This window comes from Tachypleus tridentatus, chromosome 2 (genome assembly GCF_004210375.1).
Source record: "Tachypleus tridentatus isolate NWPU-2018 chromosome 2, ASM421037v1, whole genome shotgun sequence".
Classification (NCBI taxonomy): domain Eukaryota; kingdom Metazoa; phylum Arthropoda; class Merostomata; order Xiphosura; family Limulidae; genus Tachypleus; species Tachypleus tridentatus.
In genome coordinates, this window is record NC_134826.1 from 151,790,185 (window position 1) to 151,815,520 (window position 25,336).

Genomic DNA, 25,336 nt, shown 5'->3' on the forward strand with positions numbered 1-25,336 from the left:
TTGTGAGAAGTTACACCAGGGCTATCAACGGTAGGAACCAGAATTTAGATTTTCTTGGACTTCTCTTTGGCCAACAAACAATTGGATCGATTGTTCGTTATAACATCTCCATGACTGAAAGAGTGAACAGGTTTGGAGATGGAGATTTGAAATCGCGACCCACGGGTTACGAGTCGAGCGGCCTAACCATCAGGTCAAGTCAGGCGTTTTCGGGAAATGGAAAAACATATTATCTTCTTGCATGTCAAAACTGGAAAGTATAATATTAGTAGTGATATATTTAGACATTTGTGTAACTAATGCACTGTCAAGAACTTTTATCGCAAATTTCTCGATCAAACGTTACAAATTTCCCATTCAAACTTTTTAATTGCAACAAGTATGGTATACAATGGCACAACGTCTTTGTCATCACGTGACGAGTGGCTTCGATTTCAACTTTAATTTTTATTTCACTCAAACAACACTTAATCCACGTGTAATTCTCTGAAACAAAATGAATGTTACACTAAATACAGTTTCTCTGGGATTTCTCGATTTATTCAGGTCTAAAATATGCATGCGCAGTTCGTACAAAACCATATATTCATATCTCAATGCTCCCTTCTCCATCTCCGACATTTGTTGCTTCATTATGTTCCATTGCTAACTATGGGAGTAGAGATACATCTTTCCATTTCTCCACTAAAGTCTAATTTTTATTATAAAATCTTATGCCCTCATGGTTGCAAGAGTTGACAATCCAAAATTTACTCCCATTTGTTTTCCCGCTGTTACATCCAGTGATAACTCGGGCCCATCTCTTTTTGCCATCCTAATTCAGAACCTTTATTCAGTCACAACCTCAGAGTCTTAAGTCTCCATTACCTGACAGACATCTGCCCAATCGTCCTAGAATACGGAGTCCATGGAATTCAACAGACTCTTTCTTCAAAAGAAACCTTTGTTGTTACAAACAAGTTTCTCAGTCAAGCTCTTCATTGTCTTAGTAAAAATCACTACTTTGATAGAGTGAAGTTGTCGATATTTTTGTTCTAATTTGGATGGCTTTAAGACCTTGATCAATTTCTATCATGCTGTGTGTGTCTCTTCTTACAGAAAGCATTCCGAAAATTTGCTGATACTGAAATCTTTCGTACATCTTCTTCATATTGGAGTAACACGTTGTGTAAGGGACAATTTCATAGAGGTGTGGAATGAAATCTGCTAGTTGACCAGTACACATTAACCTTCCCTGTGGCATTTAATACACCCTTGGAGGCTGTGATCATTTGCCAATCATTTTCAGAGATACTGAACGTGATCGATGCCACCAAACTCGAGTGCCACAGTGGAAGTTAGAGAAAGTTGACTGGTTCTCCTTCACGATTCTCTTTATATCAGATCCTGCCGTCATTAGTTGTCCTTCTATTGACGACTATAAGAAGGCACTAACTGATTGCATCAAAGAAACAGCTGTTTGTTCTATCCTCTAAACCTCGACACGTTTCTCACAGTATTCTCGTACATGGCGATATTCTGCTTACCAACAGGCATATCAAACTTTCTAACAAGATCATTTTCCATTGGACCCGTGCCAATGCTTAGCAGGTTAGGCATCAATGTGAGAAGAAATCTTAAATTAAGTTCAACATCACCATTTCTTCTACCACTAGTTTCAAAGATACATGAAAATATTTTGAAGTTTCTTTCCATCTTGCTCTCCACTGGCCAGAAATTAGCTTATGTTCAGAGCATCATTGATACTATTAGGGAGTCATTTTTATCTCTCAAGCACTTCTGTTTCTTCTGCCACCTTCTTGCTCATCAAATATCGGTAAGAGCAATTGCCTGTTTTGTTTGAGGCTGAGTATCTCTATGACTATAATTGCCCCTTTACTCTGGTAGAACTCCAGCTCACCTTTCATTGGTAAAACCTGATGACATTCATTGTGACATGCTGCACCATCTTTCTCCTGCTTCTCTTGCTCTTCTTGTGGTTGTTTTTAACCAAATCAGTTGAGATAATGTTTTTTTTTCTGATACTTGGTGCAAGATTATTGTTCTAATTTTTTCTAAGCCTGAAAAAGATCCAAAGGTTCCTTCTAATTATCGTCCTATTACTTTGACTCGCTATCTCTTTAAGGTTTAGGAGAGGTAGGTTGATGTTATTCGCATCTGCTTTCATGAATCAAACAACTTCCTCTTGCCCACCTAATGTATGTTCCATCGACAGTGCTACAACACCAACCATCTAATTCAACTTGAAACATCAGTCAGGGAAGTTTTCTTTAAAAAAAAACATCTTGTGTCAATTTTATTTGATTTTGAAGGCTTTCAAAACTATGTTCAGCTAGAGCATATTATAGGATCTTCACTTCTATGGGATTCTTGATCACTTACACATTTTGTTAGTGATGTTTACTTGACAGACGATCGAAGCCCATTCGATTTCGACCCTTCACTGGTTTTTCATGCAAGAACTCGAAGTATCTCATTGCTGAGTCTTGAGTTTACACTTTTTAGTGTTAAAATCAATGCTATTACTTGGCAAATTCTACCTACTGTGTCAAGCAGCTTCTTTCATCAATTTCCAAATTTATTTTCTGTTGATGAGCATGAGAACTGTTCAGAAGTAGCTTCGTACTGATCTCATTTGTCTTATGTTGTACTCTAGCAAAGGGTTTCACCCTCTCATCTAAAACCATTTGCCTGCACTTTTGCCACAAATGGAAAGTGCATCCTGATTCTGAGCTCAATTTTGGTGGTAATTTTCACTTCATGTTAGCTGATATAAAATTCCTCATATTAAGAAGCTTTGTGTTAGATAACTGGGCATCAAATATCTTTCTCTCCCCCCTTTTGGAAAGTGGATAGATGTTGGATCGATGCTGAAGCTCTATTGTGCCCTCATTCTATTCAAGCTGGTTTATGGTCTGTGATTCTGCCTTGAAAATGTCAGATCCCAGTCATAATATGGAACTTTGGCTATCTGCACATTGCCAGTCCAGAGTTTTTACACTGAGTTCCACAACACTTCTTTTTCTCTTTGCCATTTGCTACTTTCTTTAGAATATGTTATGAAGCTTTGATCTTTACTATAGCATCCCACCTGAGGTTGTCTTTCTCCGTCAGTGGACTGTGTTTTTTTGAAATAGATAGTTTGTCACTGAATATGTTGCTGAGTCTAATGATCAATCCATCTTGCCATGAGTTATTACCTTTCCCACCTGTGACCTTTCTTTGAGTAATTTAAGAAAGGTGGATACTCCCAATTCGAAGTTCTGTTTTTCAGTTCACTTTTCCTTGTTTTAATTACACTGATTCCCACGAACTTTCTCTTAACCTCCACCATTTGCAACTTTCTTTGCAGTATGCTTCTAAACTTCGATATTTACCACAGCATTCCCCATGAGATTGTATCTTCCTTCCTCAATGAACTGTGCTCTTTTAGAATCGGTGGTTTGCCATTCGTCCTTCTGGCCTTAGTATCCAGGCATAGGTGACTTATTTGGGTCTGTTGTTGTCTCCAGTGGTCAGTCCATCTTGCCATTCTAAAATGTGAAATTTCTGTAAGTTATCTGGTGAATGCAGATGCTCATAATTGGAAATATTATCTTCTATTCACTGAGCACCTTTTGAACATTTTTTTTCTAATCCCGTATATACAGATGATTCGAAATAAGGTGACTGTGAAATTTACCTTGGTTTCTGGCTCGGGAAATGAACACAGGATACTCTCTGCAATTTCTGTGTTCACGACAAAATTATGTAATTTTTCTTGCCGTGGATCACTTAAAAGCAATGTACTATTTACACTGCGCTTCTTAGCTCTTTAGTGGCCTTAGATTCGCTTTACCCTAGTTATCATCCTGTTCTCTTCAATATTAAACAACAGCTGACCCATTTACTCTACTTTTCATTACTATCTAGTTTCTCTCGATACCTGGCCATGATGGTATTCATGGGAATGAAATCATTCAAACCATAGCTAAGCCTATCTGCTCTATTTCTCTCACAACCATACCTGTTTCATATATGAATTATTCCTGTATTCAGGCCTAAGCTGTGTGCTCCAGTTAAGGGCCAAATTGATTGGAGAACATTATAACAAGTTTTTCCGGATCAAACCTCCTGTTGCTCTTTGGCTGTCTTGTTTCAGAAAGGATGAAAAGATAAAATATTGCCCTCGTTAGTCTATGCATTGATCACTGTTTTTAACTCGTTGTTTTCTTTTATCTTGCACTGATCCACCAATATGTGGCCTCAATGATATTCAAGTCACAGTAGCCTACGCTTTACTGTCGTGTGTGTGTGTGTGTGTTTTCTTTTAGCAAAGCCACAAAGGCTATCTGCTCAGCCCACCGAGTGGAATCGAACCCCTGATTTTAGCGTTATAAATCCGGAGTTACTGTCGTGTCATCATCGCAACCAGAAGTGGTGGTACCATTTCGGACATGCATTTTCTATCTTTTTATCCTTGACATTGGATGTCATTGGTGGTGGTTACATTGTCCAACTTCATTGTGTTTTTAATTTTTTACGAATCATTGGTCTTTTAAATTCTATTTGATTATTTTATCTGAATTTTAAAATTTTTAGTTTTAAACTTTATTTATTTTTACATTTTATACATATTCACGATTTTTACAGTTTTCTATCGCTGATAATGAAGTTGCTTTATGCCAAGAAATGTCAACCAACCATTCATTCATGTTTCTGAACAACTCTATCAGTTTGACCGAATTTAAATTACCATTTGTTGTCTCCATGACAAAGAAACTATGTTCCTTAACATTTAATTGGTTCTCTCGTCCAATGTAACTCAAAAGAATGATCAGCACAATGTCGCCATTGTCCCAACGGAGAAAGAGAAAGACCCTGAGAAATAGTAATATAACGTATTAAAAAGAAATTAAACAAAAACCCTAATTGACGCATTACAATAAAAACCGAAATACGTGTAACAAAAGTGTCATAGAAACCAAATTTTCCAAATGAAAATCAAAGAAACTTGTGACTAGCCTGTACAAAAGAAACAAATTTTCATGGAATATTTTAATCATCAATATAATAAAACAAATCTCCTAGAAGAATAACATTATTTTCCATACTATGATTTGTAACACCATGTGTTGAGTTGATAAAACCAAAGAAGATATTACTTTAACCAATCGTTATCCTGAAGTTGGACAGTGTCGAGCTAAATTGTTTTTAGCTTTTTATAAGTCATTGGTCTTTGTAATTCTATTTGAGTGTTTTACCTGACTTCAGGACATTGCTTAGTTTTTAACCCGATTTATTTTTGCATTTTATAGAATTTTATTTTCATGTTTTTACTCGTTGTTTTCATAAAGATAGTCTGGTGACTTTGCGCTTAAAACGCTAAATAGCTAACCAACCAGCCATTATTCGAAGGAGAGAAAAGTAGGTAACAATTAGGAACAAACACCACGAGTGATCTTAATTTTTGCGTATAAACAGCGTATTCTATAAATATATTACCCCTAGCAGAGAGGAAACACATGAAGTATAGAACAATGAGTAGAACTGTTTACCTTTTCGGTTTTAAGAACAAGACATGTAATTTTATTATACAGCAATAACAAGTATCACTTACTAACTAGAACAATTTCTTTGAATGGTTATATTATAAAATCGTCCACTGCTAATACACCGATAAATTTACGGATTTACACGCTAAAATCAGGGGTTCGATTCCCCTCCGTGGGTTCAACAGATAGTCCGATGTGTTTGTTTGTTTTTGTAAGAAAATACACAACCATTCGCACACGTAATAACACCGTAAACATTTATAATTGGTTTCTTTTAAATTAATTAAACTTGAAGGAAAGAACCTATCACTTATTTTCAATTTTATTGTTAGAGTGTACTGTCAGTAGTAATTAATATTTCTAAGAAGGTTTAGCCCAAAAGTTAAAATTAACCTTAACATGAATACGAATCTTAAATAGGTCTGTTGTTAGTTTTATCGTTATTTTGTAATTATAGTATGATTAGAAAGTTTTTAATATTTAATAATTCGGTAAGGTTTGGATAATGGCAGTACTCGTACATACTAATTGTGGATGAAATATTTCAGGAGTCAGGATGTCGTAATTTACATTGTTTTATCCAAGCAAATATTTTTTGTCATCGTCACAGAAACCAGTCACTCAGAAATTAAGTACATTTCTTATAATACTGTGGGACTAACAACAACTTGTTGCTTGAAGTCTAATGTGCAACTTAAGATTAGATGTGATGTACTTTTGGCGCATGTAATAATATCGCTATTGAGAATAAAAATCATTAAAAAGTACTAATTGCAAAGCCAAAGAAAAATATGTTTGGAATAAGATCACCTTTTTTAATGGATTCTGCTGCAAGAAAAATTGCTGAATTGAAAAAACGATCCAAAGAACCACAGAAGAGTGAAGAAAGTTTATAAAGCAGAAAAGGTGACATTTAGTTTAAAGGTAAGTTTAATTTATAAAAAACACCCTATTTGATTGTTGTATAAACATACGTAGTTGTCAAACAGCATTTAATTTAAGATTTAGCGGTCAAGATAACATACTTCAATTGGTACTGAACACGTTTTAAGCTAAATTTGTAATGGTATTACTATATTTTGGTAAAGAGATTCACTGCTTACATTTCATTTCTACCCAACCATCAAAACTCGAGACTGAATAACAGTTGCCTTAAGACGTGGTAATTTTACTCTTTCATATAAAGTTGAACATGAAACATGGTGAAGAAATTATACTGACCTGGCAGATTTTGTGGACCACACCCTTAACTTCCAAAACCCTTTCTTGATCATTCTTTTTATAAAAAATGGATCGTATTAGGTACTTTCCAATCCATAGGAGTTTAACTAGAGTAAAGAGGTTGTTTAAAAAATAAAATAAATGTAGTTAAAGCGTCCAATTAATTTATTAAACCAAACTATTTTCAGACATTTTCTATACTTTACCGTAATAGTTAAACTTGTTTACAATAGTTATCTTGTATTTGAATAGTAGAGATTCTAGTTCAAGATAGTTTTGTATTTGTAAGTTGTACCATGCATATCTTCAATATGAAGGATCATAGTTATTTGTTGCTCTTTCAAGTAGTTAATGTTATGTGTATCGCTAAACTTAAAACTTTTTTGAATAGTTTTTAATGTTTTCAACCAAGAAACTGTCACAACCATTCTCACATGAAGAAAATGTCATTCATTAGCCTGTTGTTTAATTTTATGGACCTTGACATCTATTTTGCTTGTAAATTTCTCATTCTAATGAGCATTATCTCTATTGTTTAGATATTCGTTACCTAAATTTTCACTTAAAATGAAATTTTGGCTAAAATGCACATATATATAGTAACATTAGATATAGAGCTAGTTTGATGAATTTAAATGTATCAAAAACACGTGATGGTTTATTTAAAATAATTTCCTATGGAGACACCCTGTCTTTACCTGCTAGTGTTAAAATATAAGCTGAGTCATATGGTAGCCATAACCGTGCAGTGTTATTTATATAATATTCTGATTATTTTAAAAATAATTAATACCAAGAGCCAATTGCTCAATTTCTTTTGTTCTTTGAAAATTGCCTATGTGTTTACACCTTGATATTGGATGATGTCATTAGTGATGGTGACGTGGTCTAACTTTATTATTTTTTAATTTTACACTTTCACTAGGGGTCCGGCATGGCCTAGCGCGTTAAGGCGTGCGCTTCGTAATCTGAGGGTCGCGGGTTCGCGCCAAACATGCTCGCCCTCCCAGCCGTGAGGGCGTTATAAAGTTACGGTCAATCCCACTATTCGTTGGTAAAAGAGTAGCCCAAGAGTTGGCGGTGGGTGGTGATGACTAGCTGCCTTCCCTCTAGTCTTACACTGCTAAATTAGGGACGGCTAGCACAGATAACCCTCAAGTAGCTTTGTGCGAAATTGCAAAACAAACAAACAAAACACCTTCACTAGTTCTGTGGTGCAGATAGCCTAGTTGCTTTGCACCAAAGAATGACAACTAGTCCATTTAATTAATTGATTGTATTCATGAGATTTGGATAGTTGAAATAAGTGGAAACATTAGTTTATTATTTTCATAAGTCTGGCACTAATACATTAAATTGAATAGCTTAAACTAATTGAAACTAATAATAAAAAATTAAAATGACATTAATATCATTACTTGGAATAAATGAAAACTAATTTTGATTTGTTGATTATTGTTTACACAAATCAAATTAATCACCCAGCTTTGTTCAGAATGTAATTTCCATAAAAACATTTATAAAGTTTATAATCACAATATTAAGTCATTATTTTTTAATCTAATGATAGTCTTTCAAACTAAAGGATGTAAGTCAACAACAGTGATAGTACAACAGGGTTTTGTAATTAACCAGTTTCATCTAGAACCCATAACATCAGAAGTGTGGCTACAGAACAATAGCTGTGCTCGTAACATTGTTAAATAATTAAATTTATATGCAGTGATTGTACAAGACACGTGTATGTCCAGTATATCTTCTGAGGCTAAATTGTGCAAAAAAAGTAAATGTGACAATAGTTTTTAAATGTTAATATTTTGAATAGAAAAGCATGTCTTGGGAATGAATGGTTGTATATAATCTGTAAAGCCATGTTTCATAGTATACTAAAAGTGTAGAATTTCTTCTGGTAGAAAACCAGATATAAAGATTTACTGTTGCTTTTATATAAATGTGAAAGCACGTGTTAATTAAAATATTACAATGACCCCTTATTCAATCTAATTTGTTTTTTTAATAGTTTCTTCTGTTTACTTTAGAATGAATATTTAAGTTCCCAGTTTTATATATAAATTTTGTTGGATTGTCGAGAAATATTTTTAAAACAAAACACACCCAGGTGAGCCAATCAGGATAGAAAAAGGAGCCATTTGTGACAAATGTGTAACATACTTGTAATAAAGAGTGGACTGACCTAAAGTTAGATGACTCGGATAGATGTTAGCCCTCGTGACAGTTTGAAACTATATTCTGTCTACTTTTCACCAATTGCAAGATAATTTTTTGGTACATACAGGTTACAAGATATTTTGAGAATTATAACATTCATATTGAAAAATTATAAAATATCATTACAATGAGAAGCTGTCCACATGGACCGACATTAACTTGAATATTTTACCAGAACTAGAAGCAGTGTGGTCTAAAGAACAGAATATTGTGGAGTATACTAGAAGTTACCCATGCATTCTAACACATGACAGAAGACTTGTTTTACCTCATTAGAGTTCATTTTTATGGTCGGACATAATAACAGGACTTGGTGTCTTCATAAGTACAGGCTTAGGTAATGACCACCTGTTATTTATATACTTGCTTTGCTATTTTACAAGTACTGTTGATAAAGTGTCATAGAGAACCATATATGTACATGTTTTAGAAACATGTCAGTAACTTCGTTTCTAGATTATCAATAAAAGTAGCAAAAACATGTTCCTTTAAATGCCATTATTCATTCTTAGATAGACTAACATAAAGAGATTTTTGGTATGTTTGGAGATGCAAATTAAGTTTTTTATTTGCTCTTTCATTTATTATGTTTTTCACTTCATATGCTCTCTTTGCTGTAGTTTCATGTATATTCAGAGTAGAATATCATTAATTTAAAAAATGTCTAGTAAAATGTTTTTTATATTGTGCATAATGATCAATCTGGTGTGGTATGCTAATTGTATATACTAGATAGTACGTCAGCATCAAAGTTAATGTTTAAGTGGAATTGTTTACACTTAACTGTTTGATCAAAAACTTATGATTTATGAATGTTTTATTTTTAAATGACAAATTATTAATACTCATATGGGTTTGTGGCCATTTACCCATTTTTATTAATAATCTTCTACTGGAAAGGCAATTCTAAGTCCATGTGGGTTTGTCTTTCTCTCATTTTTATACACAGGAACTTTGAGTCTCTGGGTTGTGTCATAAGTGTTACACTTATCAGTATCAAAATTAATGCTGCTTTTACACACAACTTACCAACGTGATCATGTCATATTTCCACATCTTGTATCAGTTATCAAACATGAGGCTTATTGAGCAACAGTTTCTGACTTCTTTCAATTGCTTGTTGAAGTGGACCACAACAAAATATTTTACTGCTTCTTTTTCCAAAACCACTTGTATGCACTTTTGCCATCATTCAAATATACACCCTGATCCTGAGCTCATCTTGGTGATGTTGTTCTTTATTCAGCCCTAGAGGCACATGTTCTTAAGTCTTATTTTTACAATAAGCAGACCTTAATTCCTTACATAAGGCACCTACCTACTATGGCACTGAATATCTTCCATGCTCCCTCTTCCACCTCTTGATAAGTGGATTGATGTTCTATACTTAGGATCTATCATGCACTCATTTGTCCCAAACTGGACTCTTGGTTCCTGGTCTATAGGTTTTCCAGGATTTAGGCCTTAAAGATGCTGGACCCCATTCAGTGGTTCATGGTCTTTCAGAACTAATGATCTGCAATTCCTCCTTTTGGCCTCTGTATCCATGCAGAAGTGGATGAATTGGGTCTGGCATCGGATAACATTGCTGTCCCCAGTGATCAACCAATTCCACCATGGCTTATTATCATACCCAATTGTGACCTTTCTTTGAGTCATCTGAAGAAGGCAAATACTCCCAATTGGAAGTATCATCATTTCTTTATTGAACAATCTTCTATTTCTCTTCACATGGAAGGTTTGCTGTGGTTCAGTACTTACTTGCAAGATCTTCTTTACAGTTTCTGTGTTCACTGCTAAGTTGTATGCCATGTTTTTGCCCTAGATCCAATAGAAGCTATGTGCTACACTGATTGATTGTACTATTTACACTTACTCTCTTAGCTATATATTAGACCTGGAATCACTTTGCATTAGTTTTCACCCTGCTCTTGTCAATATTCCTACCCATTTTGCTTGGTTCTTCATTAGAATCAATTTTAAATGGATACCTGGCCATATTATAATTTCTGAGAATGGAATTGCTGACTTTGTAGCTAAGACCATCTGATCCAGTGCTGTCGTGAACATGCTTACCTCATATATGTGCTACACTCCTGTATTCAGGCTTGGCTTCATGCCAGTTGGCTTGGAGTGAGCAACATGATAACAAGCTTTCCCAGTTTAAACCTTAAGTTTTCCTCTTGTTTCTAAAAGGTTGGAAGGAGGAAGTTTTCTTGGATATGTATTGGTCATAGATTTCTTACTCATTTTCTTTTATGTGGGTCTGATCCACCAATGTTTGGCCTTTGTGATACTAGAGTCACAATAGCCAGTGTTTTACTGTTATGCTAGTTATGAGCAGTGACATGATTTTAGACATCTTTTACACAGGTTTACCCCTGACATTGGACAGTGTCATTTGCTTTTCCTGAAGGTTTGCTGCCACGGTGGACTATGCATGACCTGTTTACCTTCATCTTGTATTGTGTCTCTTCATGGAAATATTGTAAGTTTTTACTGAACTTGTAGTATGTATTACCAATACCAATTTCAGTAAAAATTCATCTACACCCTGCAAAGTAGTTACATGGACATAAAACAGACAGTACTATTGAATTTATATCGATAAGTAGGTTACATGAACATACAACAGACAGTACTATTATCTTAATGTAGATAAATAGTTACATGGACATACAACAGATAATACTAGTATATTTATATAAATAAGAAGTTAAGAAATAAACTTTTTTGAAAATACTGCTTCATAAAAATTACAAACAAAAGTTGTGTACTATCAACATTTGAATTATTATCTGTAATGTTATGCTATACTAACTGTATAAAAGGAATGAAAAGATGTTTAACTGCATTTTGAATGTAATTCATTAACAATATTGTGACATAAACAGTAAGGGATGTCTGTAACAAGAGGGATAATTACTACTAAAAAAAGCCACTGAACATTTTCTTCTTCTAAATGTCAACAAGACCATGTCATGAAAAGTAACAAGGTCATATAAAAAAGAAACAAGTCTAGATTAATTTGAAAAACTATTTTTTGCAACCTTTTCAGTTGCAATATTTTCAAGTCACTTCTTTCTTTGGTTAATTAAACTGTTGCATTATTTTATGACGTATGAGGTGTTTGGTATTTCTTGCAGTTGTGAAGTTTTACTTTATATACCAGTATATATTTTGTTCATGAAATGTCATGTATGGTACAGTTAAATATTAGGGTTTGATGCCAAATAAAAGTGCTATTATAATAAAAAATATCAATTACCTCTTTCGATTAGTAGATGTCTTTAAAAAGATTTAGTTGATGTAACGTGTTAAAATGATGAAGATGCAATGCAACATTTGCTAATTGTTAATCAAATTAAATACTGATTAACAGTTTCTTAACTGAAACCAAAACCACCCTGTATCATTGGCACTTATCAAAACTTTGTTTACATTTTTCAGTTGGTAAGTAATGATCTAATAAATTTTCTTATCAATACCAGGAGTTGCTATCAATTAGAAAGTTAATCCAGAGCTGTCAGGAGTCAAGCTAGATCAAATTCACCATTAATGTATGCTTCATGAACTGCTGTAAATAAAAACTAAATTTGTTCTTTGTTTACTTATCTCAGTTTTGATAATTATTCCAGGTCGTTGATCCATACATATTGTTAACAGTCAAAGACAAAAGTGACAGTAGAAATATTCAGTTTGAAAAACATTCTTTATTGAATAACAAACAAAATATCAAATTTACTCGATGGAAGACAAAAGAAAATAACAAAAAGAAGACAGTTGTTATTAAGCCACTTTGGTATATTACTTAAGTCACAAACAAAGTAAGGTTTTTCAAAACAATACTCAAATACAACCTTCATTGAACCTATACAACAAAAACTGTAAAAATTAAAATTATTTCAGAATTCTTCAATTTCACTGCATAGTATCAATAAGATTCTAACAGGAAGGATGATATGGAAAAACTCCTAAGACATATTACCAGATTTAAAACTTATTCCCAAGTCTTAACATGGAAGATTTATTTTAAAGTTGATCATAGTGTTAACACAATCTATCACTATAATGAACTTTTATTTTTTAATTAATACTGTCATTGATTTGTACCATAAGAAACTATTTCATAATTTCTTTTTCAAGACTCAATAAATTGACTTTAGCTTAAACTTTTTTCCCATTGTATAATTTATTGAATGTATAGTACAATACCCATCTTATTTACTTTGAAGAGGTTCTATTTTAATGGATTTGTTTATCCAGTAATGACTAATCTATCAAATTCATTTCATAAGTGAAATAATATAAGTATATAAAATATTAATGTTATTTTCTTCTTAAATGAAAAAAAACTTTTCCTTTAAGTTAAACAAATATTATCTTCAGAATAATCAAAACGTTAAAAGTCCAGAGAACACTAGTGAGATAACTCATGGAAAGTTACTTGAAAATTTACACAAGAGATGCAAACAAAACACATGGTAAGAACTTTACTGGAATACGTGAAATGTACTGCACACACACACACACACACACAGACATTAGAAACTTGCACAAAATCTACAATAGTCATTTTAGCAGAAGAACAGGTTTTCACACATGCAAGTTCGTGGATCTAATACAGTGGCAATCAAATATTTTCTTTCCCTGCAGTCTGTTAAGATCTTTGTCAAAAGCTTACAGACCATTCGGAGTATTTGGGCCTATAATGTCTTTTCCTAATTTAGTTTGTTGAAAAAGCTTCAGAGTATAAGTTACTATGTTTACACAGAATCAAGAAGGAAACAACACATCTGTTCCTTATGAATCTTACTGAAAAGTAAAAATTTGTGAGACTAAGGAAACAACACATCTGTTCCTTATGAATGTTACTGAAAAGTAAAAATTTGTGAGACTAAGGAAACAACACATCTGTTCCTTATGAATGTTACTGAAAAGTAAAAATTTGTGAGACTTTTGCCTTCTATTTTTTTTTCATTATATGCTTCTACAGACTGGTAAAAAACAAGTCTGAGGATTCTTACCAGAGGACCCAGTGGTTTGAACTTGTTTAAAAGATGCACATAAGTAACTGGTTAAGGTTTTTTTCTCTTTAGCTAATATCTAGATTTGTTGAAAAAAATACAAATGTTTAAGTTACAAACACACCTACCCACTTCAAAGTGCAATTTTAAAATCCTAAACAAGTAGCTATATTTAAAAACAGACATTATATTAAAATCACATACAGAATAAATTCAAAATCTCATGCATGTAAAAACAAAATTTATTTAGGTAAAACAACATTAATATTATTAAAACAATAAAACCTACTGAATTCATATAAACTGATTGTTATCACAGCTTTTAATGCCTTGATGGAATGTGAACAGGTGTTAGAGCCCTTAAGCTAAGTTCAACTTACAGTTAATACTGGTGAAGTGTGTAACTGTTGAAGGAACAATACCGAGTGCTCTTCAAGTCTCATCTATGGTTTTGAAATAGTCATTAATATAACTCAATTATGCCAAGATGGAACATTTCTCTCCAAGGTTTAAAGAGAATCTACATTTACACATCTTTACTTTGACTTTCTGTTCATGGTAAGGTTGTGGAGATAAAATATAAATCATAATCATGGTTGATAGCCTATATGATCACTTAACACATTTAATGATTATGAGATGCTAATCATCAACTAGTTTTTTTCTAGGTTTCAGCTGCTATTGTCCTGCTGTCTTCAGTGAAGTAATGAGAATCACTGTTTCTGTCATTTAGTAATTAATATGTAAGTTGTACTCCAACCACAACTTTACAGCGAATGACTTTCATTAATAAAATACCCTCACTTCATACCCAAGTAGTTTACCTTATGGCTTTCTTTTACCATATAAATGGCACATCTGTGGGATCATCCTTTACCCTGACCTTGGTTTACACCTTTCTCTGGAATTATTAGCAATCATAGTTTGCTAACTGTCCTAGCAATCCACCATAGATAGTAGTATACTGTTACTTTTTTATATGTCATTCTGAAATCTTACCAGCACAATATAAATCTTACTTGGAAGACTGGAAACAAACTTAAGTCTGTCCTTCTTAGACATCATTATAAATCATGATCAAAATGATGTTTCTGTATCCTACTACTACAGAACTTTCACTTACCTCTACATATGATTTCACAGCTTGTCTCCTTCTAAGTACAAAGGTAACCTAATTATTTATTTAAGACTACAAAATACACTTAATATATTATACAACAAAACTTGTGTATTCTTCTCTGAAGAAAAATATGCATTTTGAAGATTTAGTGAAACCAACCCTAGTGAATTTTATAATAAGAATCAATTGACATAAAAACATTAAATATGATCCTTGTGTTTATATGCTAAACAGAGTTTAAATCTTAAAGCAACAAAAAAAACTTAAAACATAATTCATGTTACATAATTTCAACCAAGAATTGTCTTTAAACTATTTATTCCATATTAAGTGCTGAATACCACTTTGTTCATGGTTCAAATCCACATGCCATAGTTAAAATCATTGGACAGTTAACTATTCAAAACAACGTGAATTTCACACATAACTGTTCACTCCATTATCTCCCCATATCCCTGCTAGCCACACCTAAAATCAAGCTGCTAGACACATTATCTCAATGACAGACATCAAAGTTATAGCTACAAATCAAATAAATTTTAAACTTCTGACCAAAGGAAATCTACAGTGTAAATAACGCATCCCTAAGTTAAGTAATAACTCAATCTCTCCTCAGTTAAGCTTGTCTCAGTCTTCTCATTAAGTCAAGCAAGGCAACTATGGTGGGTCTTTATTCAAGTTTATTTAATAACTTGTACAACCTTTGTGTTTCTATATTAGCTTTGCATATATTTAAGTTTGTAAAATAATATCTATTCAGGATTTTATTTACAATTACAATTTTGTATTAATTGTAAGAATTTCCTTTAAACAATGAGTATATTCCAAAACAGTAGCAATATCACGTACATCAAGGACAAATCCCTCCTTTGTCAAGATGGCACTTAGTAGCAATAGCAAGTTCATATATGATAGGGTAAAATCCCTCTTATGTCAAAGTCAATTCCCTCCTACTTCAAGATGACACTTGGTAACAATAGCAAGTTCATGTTTATCATGGTTAAATCCCTCTTACGTCAAGATGACACATAGCAGAAAGTTCATATATGTCAAGTTTAAATCCCTCCTATTTCAAGATGACACTTAATAGCAAGATCACATATGTCAAGGTCCTAAACCAAGACTGATGTTAAACTCCAGTTGTAGATGCAAACATTTATACATTCTCCATTGATAGAATCCCAGTTCATCATAGGTTAACCTCCAAGCTAAGAACTAGTAAACATCATACAGCTGGGTGGACTAAAACAACTGAGTAACATCTCCAAGCTGCCATTAGCAAGTCTCAAACATAGAACCATCCATGAGTCCAAAGCATAAAGCCAATGTGCAATGCTATCATTAAGTTCACATACGTATTGAATATTAATAATGAACACAGCAGTTTTTTCATGAATAATCCCTCTGCTACTTCACTCCTACATCAAAGACAGCTTTTTTAACATGTTTTACAGATGCCTAAGTAAGCTGTTAAGTTCCAGTAATTATTAACAATAATTACAAAACTCTGGGTTACAAATGACTGACCAACATCTAAAGTCATACTTCAAATAAAAATGTCAAGTTTTAAAAGAATAAAGTTCGTTTGATGCTATTTTGTTATTTAATTTATCCAAACCATGAAAAAATAACATGGTTTACTTTCCTTTTTACATCTGACACTTATTATAAAACAGAAAATAGTATATTTGAAAAGTTAAGAAAAAACAGAAGGTAAAGGGGACCAGTGAAATGTTTAATGAAAAAATAACTGAGAAAGGTTTTTGTTTAATCAGAATACAAGAAATTTTTCTTCAGTACAATTTAAAGGAAAGCATTGGCCTATATAAATATATATAATATTCTGAGAAAAGATATATAAAAAAAACACACTTAATGATGGAAACAAAACATAGAGGAATATACACACATTTTAAAACATATTAGTATTTATACTATACTTTTCAAGGAGTTAAGATTTCCAATTCTGGGAATATTTTTTTTTTAAAGCTATTTTCATACAATGTTAGTGATGATAAAAACTTTCAGCCAAAGACTGCATAAAAGTACATAAAATACTTAAAATTAATGGGAAACTGGTAGAAATCTGTCTTAATCATATTTTTTAGTCATCCACTTCATCAGATGCACATCTGACAGGTGCAAATGTTTAAAACATGGTAATTTTTTTTTTATTTCCAAAATTAACATAACCTACTAAAGCTTAAATGTGTTCCTCAAAGAAAAAACAAATCAAAACAAAATGATTGAATATACAAAATAAAATTCACTAAATAAAAGACACAGAGTTCATCTACAGTGAAATATAAATCAACTTCACAAAACCTAAAGTCAGCATACAATATGAATCCTATTTCACCATGTCACACAATATGTCGTTAACTGTTGCAAAATGTAGTGATCCCTCACATGACTAAAATTATTTTTATAAGCACCTGAATATTTTACACAAATATATAAGGAACTAATACACACCTCAATAATTCACTACATTCTCCAGTTAGTTTACTATGCTTATATCAAACTTTTTGTTCTGGATAAAATGTTTAAACCAGCATTAAAGATAATCAGTCAAAAACAATCTGATAAAAACATGAACTGGTTCTCTTATCAACTAAACAGACAAAAAATTTGTAATACATATTAAAGTATTCTAAATTATGGTTACAATTTAGGTTTAATTTCTTCTGCCATTCCACCCCATCTTAGCCTGTAGGTTCCAGTTCGCCACTGAATCATAGGATCAAACAGAGCTTTCAAAAACAGAAATAGGGCTGAACTCTCACGGAACAACCATGCCACCACAAAGTCTCCTTTACTAAACGGTAGGGGACTGTTCTACAAAAATAAGTTACAGAATAAACCAGCTTTTTTATATTTATAATGTTAAACAGGTCTCTTTGTTATCACTACTTCAAGATTATAGTTATTAGTTTATCATAAAATATTTCATATCTACTTTCTGTAAGACTAATTTCCTTACATTAATTACAACTAGCAGTTATTACAACTAACAATCTATAAACTTGTTTCTATCTAATGATCAGATCTGATATAGTTTATTTATAGACATTAATTTTTTTCAATGCTTTGGAATACATTATTCAACATTCTCTGCTCGATTGGTTAATCAACATCTCTATGAAACATAACTACTTAAGTATTATTAATGTGTTTTTTTTAATTTAATAACTTTTGGTTATTCTCTGAATTTCAAATCTGAAAACAAGTGATGACAATAAAGAAGCTTTTCATAGTGGTCACTATAGAAGCTTTTCACAGTGGTCACTATAGCTTATGTTGGGTCTCCTCTCCAACACTAAGAGTACCTGCTACTAATTCTTTTAGAAGCTTTTCATAGTGGTCACTATAGCTTATGTTGGGTCTCCTCTCCAACACTAAGAGTACCTGCTACTAATTCTTTTAGAAGGTTTTCATAGTGGTCACTATAGAAGCTTTTCATAGTGGTCACTATAGCTTATGTTGGGTCTCCTCTCCAACACTAAGAGTACCTGCTACTAATTCTTTTAGAAGCTTTTCATAGTGGTCACTATAGCTTATGTTGGGTCTCCTCTCCAACACTAAGAGTACCTGCTACTAATTCTTTTAGAAGGTTTTCATAGTGGTCACTTTTCATAGTGGTCACTATAGCTTATGTTGGGTCTCCTCTCCAACACTAAGAGTACCTGCTACTAATTCTTTTAGAAGCTTTTCATAGTGGTCACTATAGCTTATGTTGGGTCTCCTCTCCAACACTAAGAGTACCTGCTACTAATTCTTTTAGAAGCTTTTCATAGTGGTCACTATAGCTTATGTTGGGTCTCCTCTCCAACACTAAGAGTACCTGCTACTAATTCTTTTAGAAGGTTTTCATAGTGGTCACTATAGAAGCTTTTCATAGTGGTCACTATAGCTTATGTTGGGTCTCCTCTCCAACACTAAGAGTACCTGCTACTAATTCTTTTAGAAGCTTTTCATAGTGGTCACTATAGCTTATGTTGGGTCTCCTCTCCAACACTAAGAGTACCTGCTACTAATTCTTTATTAGGTAATGCTGATCTCATCATATTTCATTCCAAAAATCAACAAGTGAAGAAAATTGTTTAATATGTGACAAGAAAAAATTCTTAAAAGTATTAACTTTCATACAAATAAATTTTCCTGTTATATTTTATATTTTTAAAACACAAATATTACAAAATTAATTAAAATATAAAAGTAAAACCTAAACACGATATAGATAGTCTAACTACAGTTTATTTAGGTAAGAATCAACTGTATGTTTTAGTTGATCACACAGACAACACTAATGACAGAGCCGTTACACACATACTAGTGTAACTATAGTATATTTAGGTAAGTATAAACTGTATGTTTTAGTTGATCACACAGACAACAACACTAATGACAGAGCCATTACACACATACTAGTCTAACTACAGTTTATTTAGGTAAGAATCAACTGTATGTTTTAGTTGATCACACAGACAACAACACTAATGACAGAGCCATTACACACATACTAGTCTAACTACAGTTTATTTAGGTAAGAATCAACTGTATGTTTTAGTTGATCACACAGACAACAACACTAATGACATAGCCGTTACACACATACTAGTCTAACTAGAGTATATTTAGGTAAGTATAAACTGTATGTTTTAGTTGATCACACAGACAACACTAATGACAGAGCCGTTACACACATACTAGTGTAACTATAGTATATTTAGGTAAGTATAAACTGTATGTTTTAGTTGATCACACAGACAACATTAATGACAGAGCCGTTACACACATACTAGTCTAACTATAGTATATTTAGGTAAGAATCAACTGTATGTTTTAGTTGATCACACAGACAACACTAATGACAGAGCCGTTACACACATACTAGTCTAACTATAGTATATTTAGGTAAGTATAAACTGTATGTTTTAGTTGATCACACAGACAACAACACTAATGACAGAGCCGTTACACACATACAGTAAGTAAAGCTGTGTGGTAATTTAAAAAGACTGTCTGTTGATAGAGAAAGTATGAAATGACCTCCTTCTAACATATAACATTATCTGAGAGAGGTAGTGTGTTCTGAGTCCTTTCTAACATATAACATTATCTGAGAGAGGTAGTGTGTTCTGAGTCCTTTCTAACATATAACATTATCTGAGAGAGGTAGTGTGATCTGAGCCCTTTCTAACATATAACATTATCTGAGAGAGGTAGTGTGATCTAAGATCTCTCTAACATGTAACATTATTTGACAATGGTAATGTGAACTGAGATCTTTATAACATGTAACATCATTTGACAATGGTAGTGTGAACTGAGATCTTTCTAACATGTAACATTATTTGACAATGGTAATGTGAACTGATATCTTTATAAGATGTAACATTATTTGACAATGGTAGTGTGAACTGATATCTTTATAACATGTAACATTATTTGACAATGGTAGTGTGAACTGAGATCTTTCTAACATGTAACATTATTTGACAATGGTAATGTGAACTGATATCTTTATAACATGTAACATTATTTGACAATGGTAATGTGAACTGATATCTTTATAACATGTAACATTATTTGACAATGGTAGTGTGAACTGATATCTTTATAACATGTAACATTATTTGACAATGGTAATGTGAACTGATATCTTTATAACATGTAACATTATTTGACAATGGTAATGTGAACTGATATCTTTATAACATGTAACATTATTTGACAATGGTAATGTGAACTGATATCTTTATAACATGTAACATTATTTGACAATGGTAGTGTGAACTGATATCTTTATAACATGTAACATTATTTGACAATGGTAATGTGAACTGAGATCTTTATAACATGTAACATTATTTGACAATGGTCATGTAAACTAAGATCTTTCTAACATATCTGGTTTTATTACAATACAAAAATATAAACATAATGAATTATTCACCCATTTCCTTCAAATATAATCATTAGCAAAAATATCAGATTAGCTGCTTTTTTATATATGTTTGCCCAATTAGGAATTTTTAGTAAAGAAAGATATATTTATACCGTTACCTGAATAATACACAGAAGAATCCAGTCAAGTAAAAACCAAAGTAGCACATGCACTAAGTACAACACAAAGCAGTCCCAGCTTAGGAGAAAATTTGCTGCCCATGCAGCAAAAATTCCCAAAAAAAGACACTCAGAAAGTGGTTCAAAAAAGATAGTGTGAGGCACCATAGCAAATCGAAGCTTTCCCCACCTGTTAAAAACATAAGTTTACTTTTATAATAATTCAAATATTTTATTCCAGATTGGAGTATAGAAGTATTTAGATACATTTTATATATATTTTATAATGTTTAGACAGTTCCTTAATGGATTAACAGTAAAACAGAGATGCAGAGCACTAGAATCCAGGATTCGACTTTCACTTCTGACAGAGCACAGCAAGTTTTATAAATGAACTTTGTGTTAAAACAAACAATTTCATTTTAATTTTTAATTTTACCTAATATTTCAGGATAGTTCTTACACGTATCTCCCACTGCAGTTCTTTCCCAGTAAGACCCACTTCTTAGCATGAATGTAATTTACTGCTCTTTAACTTCTTTAACCCTGGTATGTTTTACTACAGATGACAGAAAGGTTTAGTGTTTTACATTCAAATTTATATTAGAATGAAAGCTTAGTTAATTATCCATATTTAAATAGTATACAAGTTTTAAGTTCCTAATTAACAAGAAATTATTTTTAAAAACCTGGAATCTCTCCTAGTAAAAGAAAAGTGGCGTATTTTCTCTACACATCTTGTTTTCTCTCTATTCTATCATCCCTTGAACTAGTAAGAAATTAAACATAAATTGCTCACTATGGAATCATTAATCATTGCTCAGGCCAACCATAATTTTTATAGCCTTCAATTCTCTTTGGTTACAGAACTATCAATAAAAGATCAAACCTTCCTGATACATCTTCTCTTTCAGGATTTCTTCTTATATCTATATATAACTATATATCACATATAGCTGAGAGAAAGTAAACATTTTTATCTATCAAATGCTGTACTCTGAACAGATAACAGTCAATTTCACTCAGAGTACAAGCGATGTTCCAGTGAGAAATTTAATGACTAGCTTGAATGAATTTGTAACAGCTCTTGTCACATGGTTAGAAAGAGAGAAAATCTGTGAGAGTTAGAGAAAACTGTCTCCTTTTTTAAGCATGTTATTAGTCAATGTTCTTTAGTGCATTATTTAATTAAATAAAAATTAATTAGTACATAACTAACATTATCATAAGAACAGTGACTCAAATGTCCTCAAGAATTGATGGGAGAAAAAAAAAGAGTGAGTATTTTATTTCATGTTTATTTTTGTATAATTATAAAAGTAACTAAAATGTAACAATAGGAACCTTTATAGGTTAGTTAAGATTACATTAGGTGAAATAAATAATGATAATATAATAATGTTCCACGAAGCACAAAGAAGCATGCATGTGGGTAATTTAATTACATTTCTTAATGTGAGCTGCACGTGCCCCAAGTGATTTACAACTTATAATGACACTGACAATTGTTGGCCATGGTTCAAAGGACAATTAAATAAGAAAATTGAATTATTTACAGATTTTTTACAGCTACAAACTTAAACCCACTTAAGATAAAGAAATGTAGTGTCATGTTACATTTTGAAATCATTTGAGAAAGAAACAAGGGTACTTTTGTTTTATTTCAATTTTTTCTGGTCATTAAGAGGTCAGTCAAATTGACCAATCCTGTTCTGAGTTAGAGTAGAGAAAGTAAGAGGTAAAATACAAAGTCTTACTTTAAAAAAGACATTGAAATGTATTTAGGATGTTTTAGGGATTACACAAAGTAAATTTAAGATTATCAAAATGAAATAAAGTATTTTTAATGTTAACAGTAAAATTACTTTCGACATGGACTGTTGTAAACAAATAATTAATTGAGCAATGGATAAATCTTTATTTTATACTGAATATGTATTTGTGATAGGTACTTACTCCACTCACAAGATTAGATGATTTTGTTTGGTGTTTCCCTCTATGTGCAAAATTTTGTTTAAGACATGCCACAAGCCTTGCGCTCCCCCTTAATGGAATTAATATATTTTAAGGTATCTTTTATGCAAATCATCATGCATCATCCATCAACTAATAATAGCACAGCATGCTCACATTACACATGTGGCTCCCTCTACACTGCTCTACTGAACCTACACTTCAAAGTTCAGTAGAAGGTGCGAGTACCAGAGAAGTTGAGAAGAGACACACATTTATCATAAACAGGAAAATTACAACTTACCTCTCCTCACAAGATTATCTAGAATCCTACATTAAGAAGGAGGAGAGCCAGTGTGAGAAATAACAGAAGCTCCTATGAAAGTTATGAAGGATGCTTCCAACCCTGAAAGAAAGTGGAAGAAAACTGCACCATTTCCAACCCAGGTATACTCTTTACCCATGTGCGTGCTTCGTAAAACATAACAGGAGAAATTTCAAATTGTAGGGTGGCTTTGGCACACAGACTGTACTCAGCAAATGTCAACCACATCCGAAACCTCCTGTATGAAGTATCAAAATCCAGAGGGTTTGATGAGGATCATACCATCTTCACCTCCAACCTAGTAAACGGGGATTACCACCAGTTTTAATTACTGGGTATTACACAAGGATCATCACCCTACAGCAATCCAGAACTGGCCATTCAACATTGAGAAGATGAATTTAACTTGTGCTGATTCGTTGACATTCTCTTTCCACTTAGTTATGAATTTGCTCTTTCACTTTTTAGCTTTTTGCCCTTTACAGGCTGTGATGCAAGCTTGCTCATTCTCAATATAGGCTTTGATGCAGGCTTATTCTTTCTCTTTTTGGGCTCTGACACGGGCTTGTTCAAGCTCGATTTATTTGAGGTTTAACGATTTATAACCTATCTTTTATCACTCAACTCTGACTGGCTAGTGGAGACATAGTAATATTCCCACAATGCTTCCTCAAACAGAAATCATCATTGGTTAATATTTAAATAACACACGGTTCTAGTTCTTTTATTCTCATTGATTTCTTACATCTAATTCTAACATTTTGTCAATTTTGAACAATTCACTTTTGTTATATTTTTCTAGTTGTTCAAGGGAAAGCATTTCAAGAAAACTTTGATGATCAAATCTTGTTAGGACTGATAAATATAAATTGAAATAAGATTTGTATTTTATTTCAAATTTTGTCTCTTATTCTGATCTTGGACATAAGCCCCCAATTTATTATGTTATTTATTATGATTTTAAATAGCCAGACTTTTTAATTTTAATTTAGAACTTGATTAAATATTGATGTGTGTTAAATTTACGAAATTTGCCAACATAATCGCTATGCACAATTTTTCCTTCACACAAATATACTTTAATAAACAAGCAACAATACAATTTATAATAATGGTTATTACAAATAATGATTTACACAAAAAAAGCATTACAAACGCATGAAGCACTACCAAGTGTTTTTTCTAGTCAAGAACTGAATACTTTATCAACGGTTCTTGGAAGGTGAATTAATTTTCATTTATAAGCAAAACTTTTACAAACTTACAAGTGATATTAAGTTCTCTATCCTGTCTGAAACTGAATACTTTATCAATGGTTTAAAAGGTTTAAATAACCTTTATGCTGATACACGGATACACTTCGCTTCATAGGAATGCTAGCTATATTCTTCACAAGTACGTTTTCCAATGAAAATATCTGATATACTTGTAGAAATACTGACGTCCTTACATTTTGTAGTATAGTTACAATTTCCCTCTTTTTACTGTTTTATATCTAACATGTCATACCATATTTATGTAATTTATCCCTTCTTAGAGGACTCTATCTAACACTTCATAATATGGTTACAATTTACCTCTTTTTAAAGTTTTCTATCTCACATGTCATACCATATTTATGTAATTTATTCCTCCTTAGAGGACTCTATCTAACACTTCATAGTATGGTTACAATTTACCTCTTTTTAAAGTTTTCTATCTAACATGCCATACCATATTTATGTAATTTATCCTTTCTTAGAGACCTCTATCTAACACTTCATAATATGGTTACAATTTACCTCTTTTTAAAGTTTTCTATCTCACATGTCATACCATATTTATGTAATTTATTCCTCCTTAGAGGACTCTATCTAAC

At 32.4% G+C, this 25,336-nt stretch overlaps 1 protein-coding gene and 1 long non-coding RNA gene across 7 annotated transcripts in view; one reads left to right on the forward strand and one right to left on the reverse strand.

The window, feature by feature from the left end:
* Positions 1-6,148: 6,148 nt before the first annotated feature.
* On the forward strand, positions 6,149-12,598 carry LOC143236766 (uncharacterized). Of its 2 annotated transcripts, XR_013019741.1 has the most exons (3): positions 8,847-9,321; positions 11,358-11,472; positions 12,476-12,598. It is a non-coding gene; the product is annotated as an uncharacterized LOC143236766 (long non-coding RNA). The 2 variants fall into 2 exon arrangements; XR_013019742.1 differs by lacking the exons at positions 8,847-9,321; positions 12,476-12,598 and adding an exon at positions 6,149-6,458 and having other exon boundaries at positions 11,358-12,218.
* Positions 12,599-12,677: 79 nt separating this feature from the next.
* LOC143245373 (ceramide glucosyltransferase-like) overlaps positions 12,678-25,336 on the reverse strand; it is a 62,800-nt gene continuing 50,141 nt past the window's right edge. For 2 of the 5 annotated variants that reach the window (XM_076491637.1, XM_076491638.1), the window contains exons 8-9: positions 21,201-21,390; positions 13,951-17,969 (exon numbers count right to left, since the gene is read on the reverse strand). In XM_076491637.1, the coding sequence (XP_076347752.1) occupies positions 17,796-17,969; positions 21,201-21,390 (364 nt within the window). In that variant the 3' untranslated portion in view covers positions 13,951-17,795. Of the gene's footprint in view, positions 17,970-21,200; positions 21,391-25,336 lie in introns of all 5 variants that reach the window. The other 3 variants (XM_076491641.1, XM_076491640.1, XM_076491639.1) reach the window with 3 other exon arrangements.